Consider the following 20,398-nt stretch of genomic DNA (forward strand, 5'->3'; position numbering starts at 1 on the left):
GGTGGAGTCTGGAGACACAAGACCTTCAGAGGCTGCAGTAAAGTATTGCGTCTGGGTAGGATCAGTCAGGTTCAACCTCCAAAACCACAGTAATACGTACAAGTCTCCACCTATCTGACAAAGCAGAACAGACAATGGTGCATACACATGTGGTCGTCTCCAGCTCTACAATATAATGCAGATGTGTTCTCGCGAGCGCCGACTCCATGCAAGCGAAAACTCCTAGAACAGAGAATCATTTTTTATATACTAAAAGTTCTGAAATTGTTTTCTAGTAATTTACAGTATATAAAAATAATTAGATTTTTTTTTTTTTTTTTTGCTTCAGTTTTCCCCCTTCTGCTTGGAGCAGCGCTGGTGAGAATCAACCTCCTTCCACCTCTGGAAACTCAAAAAATAATTACTTCTTAGTTCTTTGCAAAAGGAGGTCTTTGAGCTATGATGATCCGACCTTCTTGATGTTGGATTAAAGAAATGTCAGAGGACAGAAACCTGAATGCATTTTGATCATGCATTGAGGCCCCTATGGTTAAAGGGGTACTCCAGAGGGGTGGGGGGGGGGTACACATATTTTTAAGTTAACCTAATGCCAAAAAGTTATACAGAATTGTAAATTACTTCTATAAAAAAAATCTTCATACTTCCAGTACTTATCCGCTGCTGTATGCTCCAGAAGAAGTTGTGTAGATCTTTCTAGTCTGACCTCAGTGCTCTTTGCTGCCACCTCTGTCCAGGTTAGGAACTGTTCAGAGCAGGATCAAATCCTCATAGCAAACCTCTCCTGCTCTGGACAGTTCCTGACACAGACAGAGGTGGCAACAGAGAGCACTGTGGTCAGACTGGAAAGAACTAAACAACTTCCTCTGTAGTATACAGCAGCTGATAAATACTGGAAGGATTAAGATTTTTAAATAGAAGTAATTTACAGATCTGTATACTTTAATGTCCCCCCCCACACACACACACACTCTCCTCTGGAGTACCCCTTTAACCCCTTAAGGACATTGGACGTCAATGTATGTCCTGGGTTGCTGGTAATTAATGCACCAGGATGTACATTTAGGTCCTATACATAAAGCGAGGACAGAAGCTGCGCTCACTTCATGCATGGCTGGTCCCGGTTCCTATCAGCAGCCAGGGACTCGCTGGTAATGGCAGACATCAGCGGTCAGGCTACCATTAACCCTTCAGATGCCATAATCAATACTGATCTCGGCATCGTGACATTTTCGGAATTCGATGGGACTCATCGGTCCACCAGCCGGGATTGCTGAGTCCTAATCAACGCTGAAAGTCCCCTGACCGGCCTCCGCCATGTTTGGAGTTTGGTTTTGAAGTTAATCCTGTTCCTATGTTCACTATGTTTCTAACCTAGGAGTCAGTTTGGTCCGAGTTCAGACCTGTTGGTCTTTGTGTGTTTTTGTATCTGTTCTTGCTCCCCAGTATTTGCCTTGATTCTTGATCTATATAGTCCCCTTTATTCCTGGTTATTCTCGCCATTATATATTTCCTGGTATCTGTCTTGTTCATATTTTCATACGTGACGTTTATCTTGTGCTGTTGTCTCTTTGCTTTCCAGCTGCCGCCATCTTATCCTGATACCTGTCTGTATCTTCTTTGCATTCCTGCCGTTATTAAGTATCTGGTTTCCTATCTTTTTTAGCTTTCGTATACTGACTTGTGTCCCCGAACCCGTACAATTCCTGTTTATTGCTCATTATTTTTACCATGACGCCTCTGCCTTTTAATTAGTGTATATACTGTCTCCATGTTGTAAAGCCGCTGGAAAGGGGACTATACAATCAGAGCTGGTGCAAGGATTTTTGCCACCCTAGGCAAAAGCTAATTTTGCTGCTCCTTGACCCCGCCCAATGGCTCCGCCCACCTTACTATTGGGGTGACACACTGTAACAAACCTCCTCCTCATGTAATCACCTTACTACTGGGGTGACACACTGTAACAAACCTCCTCCTCATGTAATCACCTTATTACTAGGGTTACACACTGTAACAAATCCCCTCCTTATGTAATCTCCTTACTACTGGGGTGACACACAGTAACAAACCCCCTCCTCATGTAATCTCCTTACTACTGGGATGACACACTGTAGCAAACCTCCTCCTCATGTAATCACCTTACTACTGGGGTGACACACTGTAACAAACCTCCTCCTCGTGTAATCTCCTTACTACTGGGGTGACACACTGTAACAAACCTCCTCCTCATGTAATCTCCTTACTACTGAGGTGACACACTGAAACAAACCTCCTCCTCATGTAATCTCCTTACTACTGGGGTGACACACTGTAACAAACCTCCTCTTCATGTAATCTCCTTACTACTGGGGTGACACACTGTAACAAACCTCCTCCTCATGTAATCTCCTTACTACTGGGGTGACACACTGTAACAAACCTCCTCCTCATGGAATCTCCTTACTACTGGGGTGACACACTGTAACAAACCTCCTCTTCATGTAATCACCTTACTACTGGGGTGACACACTGTAACAAACCTCCTCCTCATGTAATCACCTTACTACTGGGGTGACACACTGTAACAAACCCCCTCCTCCGGTAATCTCCTTACTACTGGGGTGACACACTGTAACAAACCTCCTCATGTGAAGGCAGTTCTGGCTGGGCGGGTGCTTCGGATGAGTGGCGGGTGCTTCAGATGCTGTCTGGTTACTAACTTTCTTGCAGTGGGCAGAGCGGCGCCCCCCATCAAGATGGCGCTCTAGGCGGCTGCCTACTTTGCCTATAGGCAGAACCAGCCCTGTATGCAATAGGCAGGGAAAGGGGTTCTGGGATAAGCTCAGTGCTCACTATTCTCTGCCCTACATGACGCATGACACCCCCCTTTCCCCCCCATTTTACAGAAAAAAAGTATAGAAAGAAAAGCGAATAAACATATTTGGTATAGGCGCGTGTGTAAGTGTTAACATTATTAAAATATATTTTTAATGCGTAAAAATGGAACCCTACAAAATTTACAATACTGCAATTATCCTTTTCAATTTCCCTACAACTAATAATATTTTTTGGGTTGCGCTGTACATTTAAAGGTAGAATTAAAGGTGTCGTTACAAAGTACAATTGGTCGCCAGAAGACAAATCATCATATGGGTCCGTGGATGGGAAAATGAAACTGGCTGTGTCCTTAAAGGGGTACTCCACTGCCCCAGCGTTCGAAACATTTTGTTCCTAATGCTGGGTGTGGGTCATGACGTGATGGCCATGCCCCCTTATGACATCATGTCACACCCCCTCAATGCAAGTCTATGGGAGGTCAATGCAAGTCTATGGTCGCCACGCCCCCTCCCATAGACTTGCATTGAGGGGGCTTGGCGTGACATCACGAAGGGCGTAGCGTTCACATCACGACCCCCGCAGCCCACACCCAGCGTTAGGAACAAAATGTTTTGAATGCTGGGGCAGTGGAGTACCCCTTTAAGGGATTAAATACATGGCTTTAGTGAAGCTGGGCCTGTTCAGGTTGCCGTTACTGGACACGTGGTGGCGGCCGCCAGAACACATGGCATGTTGTGGTTTCGCTTCCATGAGCAAAAGAGGAAACGCTTCAAGGTGAGGAACAACAATGTCAAAAGTTTATATGGTTTGAGACGTGTGAAAAAAGGTTCTGAAACGTGGGGGATGGGCAGAAGTGAAAAAAAATATAAAAAAAAGACGTCAGGAATGTGAAGAAAACAATTAAAAGGTTGGTGCATAAAATGAGAAGGATTGGGCTGGGGGAGAATGTGTGCAAGTGGGTATGTAACTGGCTCAGTGATAGGAAACAGAGGGTGGTTATTAATGGTACTTATTCTGATTGGGTGACTGTTACTAGTGGGGACCACAGGGGTCAGTATTGGGTCCTGTCCTATTTAATATATTAATTAATGACCTTGTAGAGGGGTTGAATAGTAAAGTAGCAATCTTTGCAGATGATACTAAACTCTGTAAAGTGGTAAACACAATAGAGGACAGTGCACTGTGTATAGTAGATAACACAATAGAGGACAGTGCACTGTGTGTAGTAGATAACACAATAGAGGACAGTGCACTGTTACAAATGGATCTGGATAGGTTGGAGGTTTGGGCTGGGAAGTGGCAGATGAGGTTCAACACTGATAAATGCACAGAGAGAAACAAAAAAAGAAAGGATTACACGCCCCTAGTGTAACATGTCATTGAAAAAAATGCAGGTAATAGGTGAAGTTGCACTCACCAAGTCGGGCACAACACAGAGCACAACATCTCAGAAGGCGTCAAATGTGATGGTAGCTTGGATCTGTAGCCGTGGCTTATCTGGTGTCAGCTACGCTGGTCCGGTAGGAAGATACTCATAAAATGGACAAAATTCAAGCTTCTAGGTGCGGATCCAGCAATATAAATGGTGCAGACACACAATTATTGTCCTAAGATCAGATTTATTCCCACTATAGAAACGTGTTGTTATAGTGCGAATAAATCTGATCTTAGGACAATAATTGTGTCTGCACCATTTATATTGCTGGATCCGCACCTAGAAGCTTGAATTTTGTCCATTTTCTGAGCAACACTGATGAATGTAAGGTAATGCACATGGGGAGGAAAAATCCGGGCTGGGATTATGTATTAAATGGGAGAACACTTGGGACGACTGATGTGGAAAAGGACTTGGGAGTCTTAGTTAACAGTAAATTTAGCTGTAGTGACCAGTGTCAGGCAGCTGCTGCCAAGGCAAATAAAATCATGGGGGGCATCAATAGGGGCATAGATGCCCACGACAAGGAAATAATTCTACTGCTGTACAAATCACTAGTCAGACCACACATAGAATACTGTGTACAGTACTGGTCAGACCACACATAGAATACTGTGTACAGTACTGGTCAGACCACACATGGAATACTGTGTACAGTACTGGTCAGACCACACATAGAATACTGTGTACAGTACTGGTCAGACCACACATAGAATACTGTGTACAGTACTGGTCAGACCACACATAGAATACTGTGTACAGTACTGGTCAGACCACACATAGAATACTGTGTACAGTACTGGTCAGACCACACATAGAATACTGTGTACAGTACTAGTCAGACCACACATGGAATACCGTGCACAGTACTGGTCAGACCACACATAGAATACTGTGTACAGTACTGGTCAGATCACACATGGAATACTGTGTACAGTACTGGTCAGACCACACATAGAATACTGTGTACAGTACTGGTCAGATCACACATGGAATACTGTGTACACTACTGGTCAGACCACTCATGGAATACAGTGTACAGTACTGGTCAGACCACACATAGAATACTGTGTACAGTACTGGTCAGACCTCACATGGAATACAGTGTACAGTACTAGTCAGACCACACATGGAATACTGTGTACAGTACTGGTCAGGCCACACATAGAATACTGTGAACAGTACTGGTCAGACCACACATAGAATACTGTGTACAGTACTGGTCAGACCACACATAGAATACTGTGTACAGCACTGGTCAGACCACACATAGAATACTGTGTACAGTACTAGTCAGACCACACATAGAATACAGTGTACAGAACTTGTCAGACCACATATAGAATACTGTGTACAGTACTGGTCAGACCACACATAGAATACTGTGTACAGTACTGGTCAGACCACACATGGAATACAGTGTACAGTACTAGTCAGACCACATATAGAATACTGTGTACACTAGTGGTCAGACCACACATAGAATACTGTGTACAGTACTGGTCAGACCAAACATAGAATACAGTGTACAGTACTGGTCAGACCACACATAGAATACTGTGTACAGTACTGGTCAGACCACACATAGAATACTGTGTACAGTACTGGTCAGACCTCACATGGAATACAGTGTACAGTACTAGTCAGACCACACATGGAATACTGTGTACAGTACTGGTCAGGCCACACATAGAATACTGTGAACAGTACTGGTCAGACCACACATAGAATACTGTGTACAGTACTGGTCAGACCACACATAGAATACTGTGTACAGCACTGGTCAGACCACACATAGAATACTGTGTACAGTACTAGTCAGACCACACATAGAATACAGTGTACAGAACTTGTCAGACCACATATAGAATACTGTGTACAGTACTGGTCAGACCACACATAGAATACTGTGTACAGTACTGGTCAGACCACACATGGAATACAGTGTACAGTACTAGTCAGACCACATATAGAATACTGTGTACACTAGTGGTCAGACCACACATAGAATACTGTGTACAGTACTGGTCAGACCAAACATAGAATACAGTGTACAGTACTGGTCAGACCACACATAGAATACTGTGTACAGTACTGGTCAGACCACACATAGAATACTGTGTACAGTACTGGTCAGACCACACATGGAATACTGTGTACAGTACTGGTCAGACCACACATAGAATACAGTGTACAGTACTAGTCAGACCACACATATAATACTGTGTACAGTACTGGTCAGACCACACATAGAATACTGTGTACAGTACTGGTCAGACCACACATAGAATACAGTGTACAGTACTTGTCAGACCACACATAGAATACTGTGTACAGTACTGGGCACCAGTGTATAAGAAAGATATAGTGGAGCTGGAGAGGGTTCAAAGACGGGCAACCAGAGTAATACGGGAATGGGAGGACTACAGTACCCAGAAAGATTATCAGAATTAGGGTTATTTAGTTTAGAAAAAAGAAGGCTTAGGGGAGACCTAATAACTATGTATAAATATATCAGGGGACCGTACAGAGATATCTCCATGATTTATTTATACCCAGGACTGTATCTATAACAAGGGGGCATCCTCTACATCTAGAGGAAAGAAGGTTCCTACACCAGCACAGACGGGGGTTCTTTACTGTAAGAGCAGTGAGACTGTGGAAGTCTCTCCTGGAGGAGGTGGTCATGTTAAACTCTGTAAAAGAATTTAAAAGGAGTTTGTTTTTTTTGCCTTCCTCTGGATCAACTCAGTAGGGACTCATTAGGGTTATTGGGTGAACTTGATGGACTCTGGTCTTTTTTCAACCTTTTTAACTATGTTACTGGAATATATGACACTAAATGCAAAATGTCTTAAAATTTTGTGTATAAAGCCTGTTTACAGACCTCTGTTTCACCATAGTCACAGGCAAATACAATTCACTTTGATCACTTAAAGCAGTGTTTCCCAACCAAGGTGCCTCCAGCTGTTGCAAAACTACAACTTCCAACTCATCATGCACTGTGGAAAACTGCTAAAAAGTCCATATAAAGATGGATCAATAAAGTATGAGGCTCTATTGAGTGTAATATGCTAACTCCCCCATCCTGGATTCACAGCTTACACTGCTTAGTACTGCTCTATAATGTCCTCCATGCTGCTGCTTCTAGTAAGTGTTTGACTTCATCCACATGCTGGATTGATTAACAGCTTACACTGCTTAGTACTGCTCTATAATGTCCTTCAGGCTGTTGCTTCAAGTAAGTGTTTGACTTCATCCACATGCTGGATTCACAGCTTACACTGCTCAGTACTGCTCTGTAATGTTCGTTATTATGCTTCCTCTAGTGAGTCTTAGATCTCACTTCTAAGCTGGATTCACAGCTTACATTGCTTAGTACTGCTCTATAATGTTAGTCATCCTGCTGCTTCTAGTAAGTGCCCGATCTCACCCCTATGCTGAGTTTACAGCTTACACTGCTCAGCACTGCTCTATAATGTCCTGTATGCTGCAGCCTCAATCTCACCCCTATGCTGAATTCACAGCTTGTACTGCTCTATAAATGTCTTCCGTGCTGCTGCTTTTAGTGAGTCAGATCTCACCTCTATGCTTACTCTGCTCAGCACTGCTCTATATTGTCCTCCAAGCTGCTGATTTTAGTGAGTATTTGATCTCACCCCTATGCTGGATTTACAGCTTACACTGCTAGGAGTTGTAGTTTTGCAACAGCTGGAGGCTCCTATGTTGGATTACACTAATTTACAAATGCAAAAGGCAATGCTGAATTCTGAAATATTTTGATTGTAATGTTTCGACTTCTGATTCTTTTAGTTGCAGGGTTTCAATTTATCAAAGTGTTCACAATCTGTGTTTGCTGTCAGTGAATTTGAACAATTCTTGTTTAAATCTCGAATTTGTACAAGCCATATAACCTGCACAGCTGAAGCTTTATTACCAAGAAATTAAGTATAGGCAATCCTCTGCTTTTACATCAGTATCACATGGGTGTGATAAATGTACGCTTTTGCGCCTGTATTAGAGTCTCCATTGGCTGTCTGGGCACGATGGGAGTTGCAGTTTTGCAACAGTTTGTGGCCCCCTGGTTGGGAAACACCGCCTTAACAGAGTTAAGCTACTGAGCCCTCATTGGTAGACTGTGGCCATTTCTAGTAATTGCCGGCACAGTTCTTATAACTGGTGGCGTCCGTATCGCTTTATTATGATTGGCTCTCGCAGTTTAGATCCTGCGCGTTGGCTACATTTACCCTGAATTGCACTACTACTACTGCATCGCCTGACGCTGGAAGGTTTTTAGCATTTGCATCTTCTCGTTGTACGGTGAACCACTTCCTTCCTGCGCTGCCCAAAAGCAGTCACTAAATTAAGACCCACAAAACATTCTGTTACCATTTCATCGGCGCCGGCGACCGCAAAACATTCGTTTTCACTTGCATATTTACATGATGCTCGTGGTGGTTGCTGTAGTTTTGACTTCCTGCAAACTGCTGAGATGCTGAGATACTCATTAATAAACCAGACGTGGAGCATGGATTACCCAGAATGCCTAGGGCCCTGGTGAAATTAGTGAAGACGACGTAATTTTAAAGGGATACTCCACCCCTAGACATCCTTATAGGGGATAAGTTGTCTGATCGCGGGGGCCCCGCCGCTGGGACCCCCCCCCCCCGCGCGATCTCGGCTGCGGCACCCCAGACATCCGGCATGGAGCAAACTTTGCTCAGTGCTGGATGAGTGGCGATGCGGGGCGGAGGCTCGTGACATCACGACCACGCCCCCTCAATGCAAGTCTATGGGAGGGGGCGTGACGGCCGTCACGCCCCCTCCCATAGACTTGCATTGAGAGCACGTGGCCGTGACGTCATGAGCGGGATGTGACTGTGATGTGACTGTGATGTCACGAGCCTCCGGCACTGCACCCGACGCTCTAAACGAACGATTGGTGCAGCAGGGAGATTGCGGGGGTACCCTGTGGCGGTATCCCCACAGACATCTTATCCCCAATCCCCAGGAACTTTATTAGGTACACCCGTTTATCTGCTTGTTGACACAATACCTAATCAGCCAATCACATGTCAGCAACTCAACGAATTTAGGCATGTAGACGGGGCATGTGACATCACATCACGCCCTCTCAATGCAAGTCCCATAGACTTGCATTGGGGGGGCGTGGGGTGACGTCACAAGGGGCGTGGCCGTGACGTCGCGATCCTCACCACCGGCACCCAGCGTTCTAAACGAACGCTGGGTACTGCCCAGAGATTGCGGGGGTCCCAGCAGCGGGACCCCCACGATCAGACATCTTATCCTTTTGATAGGGGATAAGATGTCTAGGGACGGAGTTTTCCCGACCACAGGCAAAAACGTGGTCGACCGCATTTTTGCCTGCGGTCGGGAAACCGCATACGGCCGAAAACGCAGCCGACCGGAGGCTGTGGTTCACTCCGGTCGGCTCATAGACATGCATTAAATACGGTTCCCCTATATGGCTGAGTGCGGGCTCCGCTATTAAGCCCCGCCCCCTCCTCCCAGCCGTATACGGGAACTGTAAGTACAAAACGTGATGTGAAACCACCCTAAGGCGGAATGTCAAACGAGAGCCCCTCAGTGAGAATCATGTAGAAATCTTTCCACCATACAAAGCCAACTAGTGGTCATGACAATAAACCTAAATAGCTGGACCTGAGTTGCCCTCATGCCAACAGTTTTTTTTCTTTTTAAATACAAAAATTTACATTTATTCTGCACAAAAATTTTAAAATCTTTTTTTAACATTTTAATAATGCAATTTTTTCTAGTGCTTACAAAGTAGGATCCACAATGCTCCTTGTGCTACAATTTCCGGTATATACAGCAGCCAAAATAAAAATCCATTTAGGATCTTGGACCAAACCAAGTAATTCCAATCCAGGGTGGAAATCAAGCCTTCAGAGAAGACAGGGCTATGATCACCCTGGTAAAGATCTGAGAAAAGTAGGACTTTGAGTCGGAGATGGACCAAACCAAGTGATCCAATCTGGGGTGAGAACCAAGCCTTCTGAGATGACACGGCTATAATCCTCCAGTGAAGAGCTGAGAAAAGTAGGACTTTGTGTCATCGAATTCCTCATGGAGGCCTGGAGTAGAGATCACATGGTCCCCAGGACTCTCTGATAGTATTAACCTATCTATGAACGTCTGATTCTCCCATAGGTTCTGCAGCATGGGGTTGGTAGGGGGTCGTAGAGGTTCCTCATCCAGATCGACATCGGTTGTGACCATAAGGTTCATCTCCTTAAACATATCACTTGTAACGTTCAATAGGAAGGGATCATTGGTTGGAACCACAGGACTTTCCGATCCCAAGATGGACCTCTGTAGATCCAACAACTGTGCGGGACTGAAGTAGGAATTGTGCTGATGGGAAGTGACATTTGCGATCTGTGGCCTATAGCCCGAGGGGACTTCGATATCGGTGGCTGGGATTAGAGGCGACTCCATCATATTGGTGGATTCTTGGGCAGGGTTCGTTGACGGGATTAGGAGACTGGTTTCTTCCTTTGGTATTTCTTCAATCTCTGCAATTTCCGGGTCATCGAGCAAGACGACAGGTGGAGGCTCAGGACTCTCTATGTTTTCCTGACAAGGCAATGTAAGAGAAGTATGCTATATATGTGTAGTCTGAAACATATCACACATTTGAAGGGATTATACGACATAAAGTGACTTTAGTAATTAAAGGGGTTATCCAGGAATAGAAAAACAGAGCTAATTTATTTTGTGTGGTATTACTACTTGGCTCCATTCATTTCAATGGAACTGAGCTGCAGCACCACACCCAACCTGGAGACAGACGAGGAGCGGTTTTTGAAAGAAATTAGCTTTATTTTTCTATTCCTGTATAACCCCTTTAAGTGTCATACAGTAATGGACATGCTTAACAAAGTCCCCCATCACGCTGCTGGCTTGTTCCTGTGCCCTCTCTCCAACTATAATCCCCAGGATCCCTTTTTTCTAGGTGGCAGTAACCCCACCCATTGCTGCACAGCTAGGCTCCCTTCCACTGATGTAATGTCTCCAGTGATGTAAGGTCCATCCAAGAGATTCTATGGGTTTCTTTTAGAGACCAGTAGGTGCATTGTGTGGTGCATGCAGAGCCTCTGTGAGCAGAGCTGGATTGGCCTACCGGAATATCGGGAAAATTCCCAGTAGGCCGACTGCCCACCCGAAGGCCTCTTACTGACACTAGCACACAAGGTCCTGACACTAGCCGCAGAGTGGCGAAGCTAAGAGCAAAAAGCACCCAGCCCTGCCACTTATTACAATGCCTGCCGAGAGGCTGCACGCAACATCTGTCACATTGCCCGCGGATTGATGACGTCATATGATTGCGCTGCCTGCGCCATGACATAGATGTTGTGTGCGACCTGGACGCAGATGGAACGGCTCTGCAGGAGCACGGTGGTAAGGTTCGTTTATTATTTGTTTTATTTTCCTTGAACCCAGGGGGGGGGGGGGGTTAAGGGGGAAGACTGCCTGTCTGTCTACATACCGGTACCTAAGAGGAGGGGGGCTGCTGCTATTAACTGATTACCTAAAGGGGACTGCTGCTGTTGTTACTACCTAAAGGGACTGCTGCTGTTATTATTACCTAAAGGGACTGCTGCTGTTATTATTACCTAAAGGGACTGCTGCTGTTATTATCACCTAAAGGGGCTGCTGCTGTTATTATTACCTAAAGGGGCTGCTGCTGTTATTATCACCTAAAGGGGCTGCTGCTGTTATTATTACCTAAAGGGGCTGCTGCTGTTATTATTACCTAAAGGGGCTGCTGCTGTTATTATTACCTAAAGGGGCTGCTGCTGTTATTATTACCTAAAGGGACTGCTGCTGTTATTATTACCTAAAGGGACTGCTGCTGTTACTATTACCTAAAGGGACTGCTGCTGTTATTATTACCTAAAGGGGACTGCTGCTGTTATTATCACCTAAAGGGGCTGCTGCCGTTATTATCACCTAAAGGGGCTGCTGCTGTTATTATTACCTAAAGGGACTGCTGCTGTTATTATTACCTAAAGGGACTGCTGCTGTTATTATTACCTAAAGGGACTGCTGCTGTTATTATTACCTAAAGGGACTGCTGCTGTTACTACCTTGGGGGCTGGTATGCCATTGTTTCCAGGGCTGGTATTGATCCCCAGTCCGGTCCTGTCTGTGAGGCATATGGGGGTACAGTATGGGACTATAGCAGGTTATGGGTGGCATATTATGGAGCTGTATAACATAGAACTACAATGCATTTGGTAAGTCTTCAGGCCCTTTCACTTTTTTCAAGTTATGGTAAACAAAAAACAAAAAAAGTTTTTCCCCTAATCCCCCATAATGACAAAGTGATAACAGAATGTTAGAAAAGCTTTGCTAGTTTATTGAAAAGGAAAAACTATTATCTTACAGTGACATAAGTATTCATACTAGGGATCGACCGATATCGTTTTTTTAGGGCCGATATCGATAATCGGTGCAGGTTAGGGCCGATAGCCGATAACTTATACCGATATTCCGGTATAAGTTATCGGCTATTTAACCCCCTGCGACACCGCTGCAGATCATTGATTTAAAGCGGGCGCTTTAAATCAATGATCTGCAGTGGCTTTTGCGGGGCCATAGGCCGCCGCCGCCACCACCCGCTTCTCTCCCCCTACCTGTCAGGGTGCTCCGGGCCATCCATCCATCATTCCTGTAGTGTCCGGGGGCGTTCCGGGTGGAGGGTGGTCCGGTCCGGGCTGTCCTTCTTCTCCCACGGTCTTCTTCTCCACTCCGGGCAGCCTCCGGCCTAGTACGCTGCATAGACGTCGCTGCGCAGTGACGCCCGTGCGCATTATCGGCTTATCGGCAAGATAATTGCCGATACCGATAATGCCCAAAATCGTGATTATCAGCCGATAATATCGGCCATACCGATAATCGGTCGATCCCTAATTCATACCCTTTTCTCAGGACTCAGTTGAAGCCCCTTTGGCAGTGATTCCGGCCTCCAGTCTTCTTGGAGATGAGGCCACAAGGTTTACACTCCTGGATTTGGGGATTTTCTTTCATTCTTCTCTGCAGATCTTCTCAGCTCTGTCAGGTTGGATGAGGACCATCGGTGGAAGCCATTTTCAGGTCTCTTGGGTTCGGTTCGGGCTCTGGCTGGGCCCCTCAAGAACATTCACAGAGTTGTCCCTAAGCCGCTCCTGTGTTGTCTTGGCCATGTGTTTAGGGGCATTGTCTTGTTGGAAAGTGAAGCTTCACCCATTCTGAGGTCCACAGCTCTGGATCAGGCTTTTTATTAAGAATATCTATGTACTTTGCTCCATTCAGCTTTGCCTAAACCCTGACCAGTATTCCTGTCCCCCAGACATGATGCTGCCCCCACCATGATCACTGTAGGAATGGTATTGGGCAGGTGATGGGCAGTGCCTGGTTTCCCCCAGACATGATGCTGCCCCCACCATGATCACTGTAGGGATGGTATTGGGCAGGTGATGGGCAGTACCTGGTTTCCCCCAGACATGATGCTACCCCCACCATGATCACTGTAGGGATGGTATTGGGCAGGTGATGGGCAGTGCCTGGTTTCCCCCAGACATGATGCTGCCCCCACCATGATCACTGTAGGGATGGTATTGGACAGGTGATGGGCAGTGCCTGGTTTCCCCCAGACATGATGCTGCCCCCACCATGATCACTGTAGGGATGGTATTGGGCAGGTGATGGGCAGTACCTGGTTTCCCCCAGACATGATGCTGCCCCCACCATGATCACTGTAGGGATGGTATTGGGCGGGTGATGGGCAGTGCCTGGTTTCCTCCAGACATGATGCTGCCCCCACCATGATCACTGTAGGGATGGTATTGGGCGGTGATGGGCAGTGCCTGGTTTCCTCCAGACATGATGCTGCCCCCACCATGATCACTGTAGGAATGGTATTGGGCAGGTGATGGGCAGTGCCTGGTTTCCCCCAGACATGATGCGGCCCCCACAATGATCACTGTAGGGATGGTATTGGGCAGGTGATGGGCAGTACCTGGTTTCCCCCAGACATGATGCTGCTCCCACCACGATCACTGTAGGGATGGTATTGGGCAGGTGATGGGCAGTGCCTGGTTTCCTCCAGACATGATGCTGCCCCCACCATGATCACTGTAGGGATGGTATTGGGCAGGTGATGGGCAGTGCCTGGTTTCCTCCAGACATGATGCTGCCCCCACCATGATCACTGTAGGGATGGTATTGGGCAGGTGATGGGCAGTACCTGGTTCCCCCCAGACATGATGCTGCCCCCACCATGATCACTGTAGGGATGGTATTGGGCAGGTGATGGGCAGTGCCTGGTTTCCTCCAGACATGATGCTGCTCCCACCATGATCACTGTAGGGATGGTATTGGGCAGGTGATGGGCAGTGCCTGGTTTCCTCCAGACATGATGCTGCTCCCACCATGATCACTGTATAGATGGTATTGGGCAGGTGATGGGCGGTGATTGGTTTCCCTCAGACATTGTGCTGCTGCATCTTCTGGAAGTTTCTCCCATCTGCACACAAGATATTTGGAGCTCGGCCAGAGTGACCATTAGGTTCTTGGTCTCCTCTCTTACCAAGACCCTTCTCCCCCGATTACTTAGTTTGTTGGGGTGGCAACTCTAGAAAGAGTCTTGGTCTTTTCTTCTTCCCTGTAAGAATTATGGAGGCCACTGAGCTCTTGGGGACTTTATGTGCAGCAGAAATGTTTTTGTCTCCTCCTCTAGATCTCTGCCTCCACACAATCCTGTCTGAGCTCTACAGGCAGTTCTTTCCCCTTCATGGCTTGGTGTTTGCTCTGATATACATTGTCAGCTGTGAGACCTTATATAGACAGGGCCGTGTCTTCCCAAATCCTGTCCAATCGGCTGAATTTACCCCAAGTGACTCCAACCAAGGTGGAGAAACATCTCAGAGATGATCAGTAGAAATGGGAGGAGCCAGAGACAAATATCTTGGGGGAGATTTATCAAAATCCGTCTAGAGGAAAAGTTGCCCAGTTGTCCATAGCAACCAATCAGATCACTTCTTTCATTTTTCACAGGTCTCTTTAAAAATGAAAGAAGCCATCTGATTGGTTGCCATGGGCAACTGCACCACTCTCCCTCTGCACAGGTTTTGTTAAATCTCCCCCCTTGTGTCTGAATACTTAGGTCCATGAAAAATGTAGTTTTTCATTTTCAATAAATTTGCAAAAAAAAAGTTTTCACCTTCCCATTATGGGGTATTAGGGCAGAATGATGGGGGAACTTGCAGATTTCTTTATTTTAGCCCAAAAAGCAACATATCAAAATGATGAAAAAGTGCAGACTTTCCGAATGCATTGTATAATATGGTCATGTACGTGGGTCCTAAGATTGACAGGAGGAATTACGCATCACCCCATTAGTCATGAGCGGCAGGGGCCATATTCGAATTCGTGATATCTCGCGGACATAGTGACGATTATTCATCCTATGTTCGCGAAATTCGCATATTCGCTATGTTCGTTCTCTTTGGAAAATTTGCAAGTGAAAAAAACTAAATATATATATATTCGTCCTTACGAGTATATAGCACTATATTCTAAATATTCGCGAAATCGCGAACTGACAATATTCGCGATAAAAATTTGCATTACGAATATTTGTGCTCAACACTACACCCCATCACTGTGTATCACTTACCTGCAGAGACTTCACAGCTGGACTCCTCCCCACATGGGGATATTCTTCATGTAGACATTTGGGTAACAGTAGGAGTAACCCTATCTTCACCCTAAAATAGAGAGAAATTCGTTTTTTAGAAGTGAAGTCCGAAATAGCAAATATCCTCCATGCTTTATACTACAGCCTGCTGTGTAAAAGCAGAAAGACGGCACTATAGGGCGGTGTTTTCCAACCGAGGTGCCTCCAGCTCTTACAAAACTACAACTCCCATCATGCCCGGACAGCCGTTGGCTGTCCGGGCATGCTGGTAGTTGTAGTTTTGTAACAGCTGGAGGCTCCCTGGTTGGGAAACACTGCTATATGGGAACATGTTTTACACATTTTTTTCAAGGTCATTTCTATATCAATTCCTTTCTAGTTTTCAAGAACTCTGCTTGCTTTCAATTAGCAGGATAGATTTTCATCGCCCGGGAGCAAATAAAGAAGGTACCAATGCAAGTTTTGGGCCTTATGGACTTAAAGGGGTACTCTGCCCCTAGACATCTTATCCCCTATCCTTGGATAGGATGTCTAATGGCAGGGGTCCCGCTGTTGGGGACCCCCGCGATCTCTCCTGCAGCCCCCCGAGTCATCAGCTCTCCGGAGCTAGGTTTGCTCCATGGCTGATAACTCACGATACAGGGGCCGGCGGTTTGTAACGTCATGACTCCGCCCCTCATGATGTCACGTCCTGCCCCCTTAATGCAAGTCTATGAGAAGGGGCATAACTGTTACCACGCCCCCTCCCATAGACTTGCATTATAGGGGGTGTGGTGTGACATTATGAGGGGGTGGAGCCATGATATCACGAGCCGCCGGCCCCTGTGATCAGCCACGAAGTAAACTTAGCTCCGGAGAGCTGATGACTCGGGGTGCTGCAGGAGAGATCGCGGGGGTCTCCAGCAGCGGGACCCCTGCCATCAGACATCTTATCCCCTATCCTCTGGGGGCTTTTGTTGGGTTCTCAGTTGCCCTAAGAACCCATTGCGGTCCCCCCTTAGATGCCACAAGTGCCATTGACTGCAGAATGTAAGGGGTTAAACAATCACATAGCAACTATATTGATCCCCGATTTGGTGTCCTTATGCCCAAGGTGTCTACCATTACCCTGGGCATTGAGGTTGTACAGTACAAAGCCACATTATGGCAGTCAGTAAGGGGTTAAAGGGGTACTCCGGTGGAATTTTATTTTTTTTTTTTTAAATCAACTGGTGCCAGAAAGTTAAACAGATTTGTAAATTACTTCTATAAAAAAAAAATAAAAAAAATCTTAATCCTTCCAGTACTTATTAGCTGCTGAATACCACAGAGGAAATTCTTTTCTTTCTGGAACACAGAGCTCTCTGCTGACATCACGAGCACAGTGCTCCCTGCTGACATCTCTGTCCATTTTAAAAACTGTCCAGAGTAGGAGAAAATCCCCATAGCAAATACATGCTGCTCTGGACAGTTCCTAAAATGGACAGAGATGTCAGCAGAGAGCACTGTGCTCGTGATGTCAGCAGAGAGCTCTGTGTTCCAAAAAGAAAAGAATTTCCTCTGTAGTATTCGGCAGCTAATAAGTACTGGAAGGATTAAGATTTTTTTTAATAGAAGCAATTTACAAATCTGTTTAACTTTCTGGCATCAGTTGATTTAAAAATAAATAAATAAATAAAAGTTTTCTACCAGAGTACCCCTTTAAGTGACAGCAAGCAGAGATATTGATACTGCCTTGGAAGAGCTTATCATTTAACATCAATTTTTTCAGCTGCTTTGCTGTAGATCAGTGGTCTCCAAACTGTGGACCTCCAGATGTTGCAAAACTACAACTCCCAGCATGCCCGGACAGCCGTTGGCTGTCCGGGCATGCTGGGGGTTGTAGTTTTGCAACATCTGGATAAGTGAAATATTTTATTGATAAATTGCCTCTGTGGAATATCTGTAATGTCATTGAACAACCTCCTTATAAGCACCAGATACATCATTCCCCATGGTAAAGACCATTATATAATGTGGTTTGAACATTTTTTTTTATTTTTTTTTATTGTACGCATCTGGTCAGTGGTTGTGTTAACCCTTCTGCCACATTCGGTACTTTTTACTGACGTCAGTGTGAAACCCCGATCACGCCATCACGTTATGCTGCTTAAACCAAGAGAGTAATAATGCATGTAGCCAGGAGACTGGTGTACTGACCTCTGCTGGTTGACTACCGGTAGTGCATGCTTTACTCTTCATGGGCATTATGGTTAATATTTTACCAAAACAGAAAGCTTGGCATGTGCAAAAGTTTATGGATCCTCTTAAAGGGGTACTCCTGTGGAAAACTTTTTTTTTTTTTTTTTTTTTTTTTTTTTTTTAATCAACTGGTGCCAGAAAGTTAGAACAGATTTGTAAATTACTTCTATTAAAAAATCTTAATCCTTCCAGTACTTATTAGCTGCTGAATACTACAGAGGAAATGCTTTTCTTTTTGGAACACAGAGCTCTCTGCTGACATCTCGAGCACAGTGCTCTATGCTGACATCTCTGTTCATTTTAGGAACTGTCCAGAGCAGCATATGTTTGCTATGGGGATTTTCTCCTGCTCTGGACAGTTCTTAAAATGGACAGAGATGTCAGCAGAGAGCACTGTGGTCATGAGGTCAGCAGAGAGCTCTGTGTTTCCAAAAAGAAAACCATTTCCTCTGTAGTATTCAGCAGCTAATAAGTACTGGAAGGATTAAGATTTTTTAATAGAAGTATCTTTCTTGCACCAGTTGATTTAAAAAAAAAAGTTTTCCACGGGAGTACCCCTTTAAGACTGAAGATGTGATGCAGATTAATATCAGACAAACACGTTTTATATTGAATGGCCCCTTTATTAGAGTGCCCCCATCTGGTAGTGCGTTGGACCTCCTTTCGTCTTCACAACCTCAGCAATGCTCCACGGTATAAATTGTACTATTTGATCGAATTATTTACAGGAGTCGGCCCATGTGAACAAGATCGCTTCCTGCTGTTCACACATTACATGGAGGTGTTGACTTGCTCTGGACTTCCTGGTCTCGGAGATGTTCTATAGGATTAAGATTTGGGAAATGTGAAAGCCTGGAAGAAATCCATCACTATACAAGCCATTGTGGATGATGCATTGTCGTGCTGACAGGATCCATCGGACAAGGCCATGTTTATCCAGAGATCTGGATCCGACTGCCCGTAACCTAACCTTTGTACTACATTTGTGTCTGACCAGGACATGTTTCTCTATAGAGATCTGGATCCATCTGACCAGGACATGTTTCTCTATAGAGATCTGGATCCATCTGACCAGGACATGTTTCTCCACAGAGATCTGGATACATATGACCAGGCCATGTTTCTCTATAGAGATCTGGATCCATCTGACCAGGACATGTTTCTCCACATAGATCCGGATCCATCTGACCAGGCCATGTTTCTCTATAGAGATCTGGATCCACCTGACCAGGTCATGTTTCTCTATAGAGATCTGGATCCATCTGACCAGGACATGTTTCTCTATAGAGATCTGGATCCATCTGACCAGGACATGTTTCTCCACATAGATCCGGATCCATCTGACCAGGCCATGTTTCTCTATAGAGATCTTGATCCACCTGACCAGGTCATGTTTCTCTATAGAGATCTGGATCCATCTGACCAGGTCATGTTTCTCTATAGAGATCTGGATCCATCTGACCAGGTCATGTTTCTCTATAGAGATCTGGATCCATCTGACCAGGTCATGTTTCTCTATAGAGATCTGGATCCATATGACCAGGCCATGTTTCTCTATAGAGATCTGGATTCATCTGACCAGGTCATGTTTCTCTATAGAGATCTGGATCCATCTGACCAGGACATGTTCCTCTATAGAGATCTGGATCCATATGACCAGGTCATGTTTCTCTATAGAGATGTGGATCCATCTGACCAGGTCATGTATCTCCACAGAGATGTGGATCCATCTGACCAGGCCATGTTTCTCCACAGAGATCTGGATCCATCTGACCAGGCCATGTTTCTCCACAGAGATCTGGATCCATCTGACCAGGCCATGTTTCTCCACAGAGATCTGGATCCATCTGACCAGGTCATGTTTCTCTATAGAGATCTGGATCCATCTGACCAGGCCATGTTTCTCTATAGAGATCTGGATCCATCTGACCAGGTCATGTTTCTCCACATAGATCTGGATCCATCTGACCAGTTCATGTTTCTCTATAGAGATCTGGATCCATCTGACCAGGACATGTTTCTCCACAGAGATCTGGATCCATCTGACCAGGCCATGTTTCTCTATAGAGATCTGGATCCATCTGACCAGGCCATGTTTCTCCCCAGAAATCTTAATTCATCTGACCAGGTCATGTTTCTGTATAGAGATCTGGATCCATCTGACCAGGCCATGTTTCTCCATAGAAATCTGGATCCATCTGACC

At 45.4% G+C, this 20,398-nt stretch overlaps 1 protein-coding gene across 10 annotated transcripts in view; it reads right to left on the reverse strand.

Annotated features, from left to right (window-relative positions):
• Positions 1 to 10,004: 10,004 nt before the first annotated feature.
• Positions 10,005 to 20,398, reverse strand: part of IL23R (interleukin 23 receptor) — a 73,314-nt gene continuing 62,920 nt past the window's right edge. For 8 of the 10 annotated variants that reach the window (XM_056532800.1, XM_056532796.1, XM_056532794.1 and 5 more), the window contains 2 exons: positions 15,954 to 16,044; positions 10,005 to 10,867 (listed from right to left, as the gene is read on the reverse strand). In XM_056532800.1, coding sequence (XP_056388775.1) covers positions 10,301 to 10,867; positions 15,954 to 16,044 — 658 coding nt within the window. In that variant the 3' untranslated portion in view covers positions 10,005 to 10,300. The remainder of the gene's footprint in view (positions 10,868 to 15,953; positions 16,045 to 20,398) is intronic. The other 2 variants (XM_056532803.1, XM_056532802.1) reach the window with 1 other exon arrangement.

The sequence above is a fragment of the Hyla sarda genome, chromosome 7 (genome assembly GCF_029499605.1).
Source record: "Hyla sarda isolate aHylSar1 chromosome 7, aHylSar1.hap1, whole genome shotgun sequence".
NCBI lineage: Eukaryota > Metazoa > Chordata > Amphibia > Anura > Hylidae > Hyla > Hyla sarda.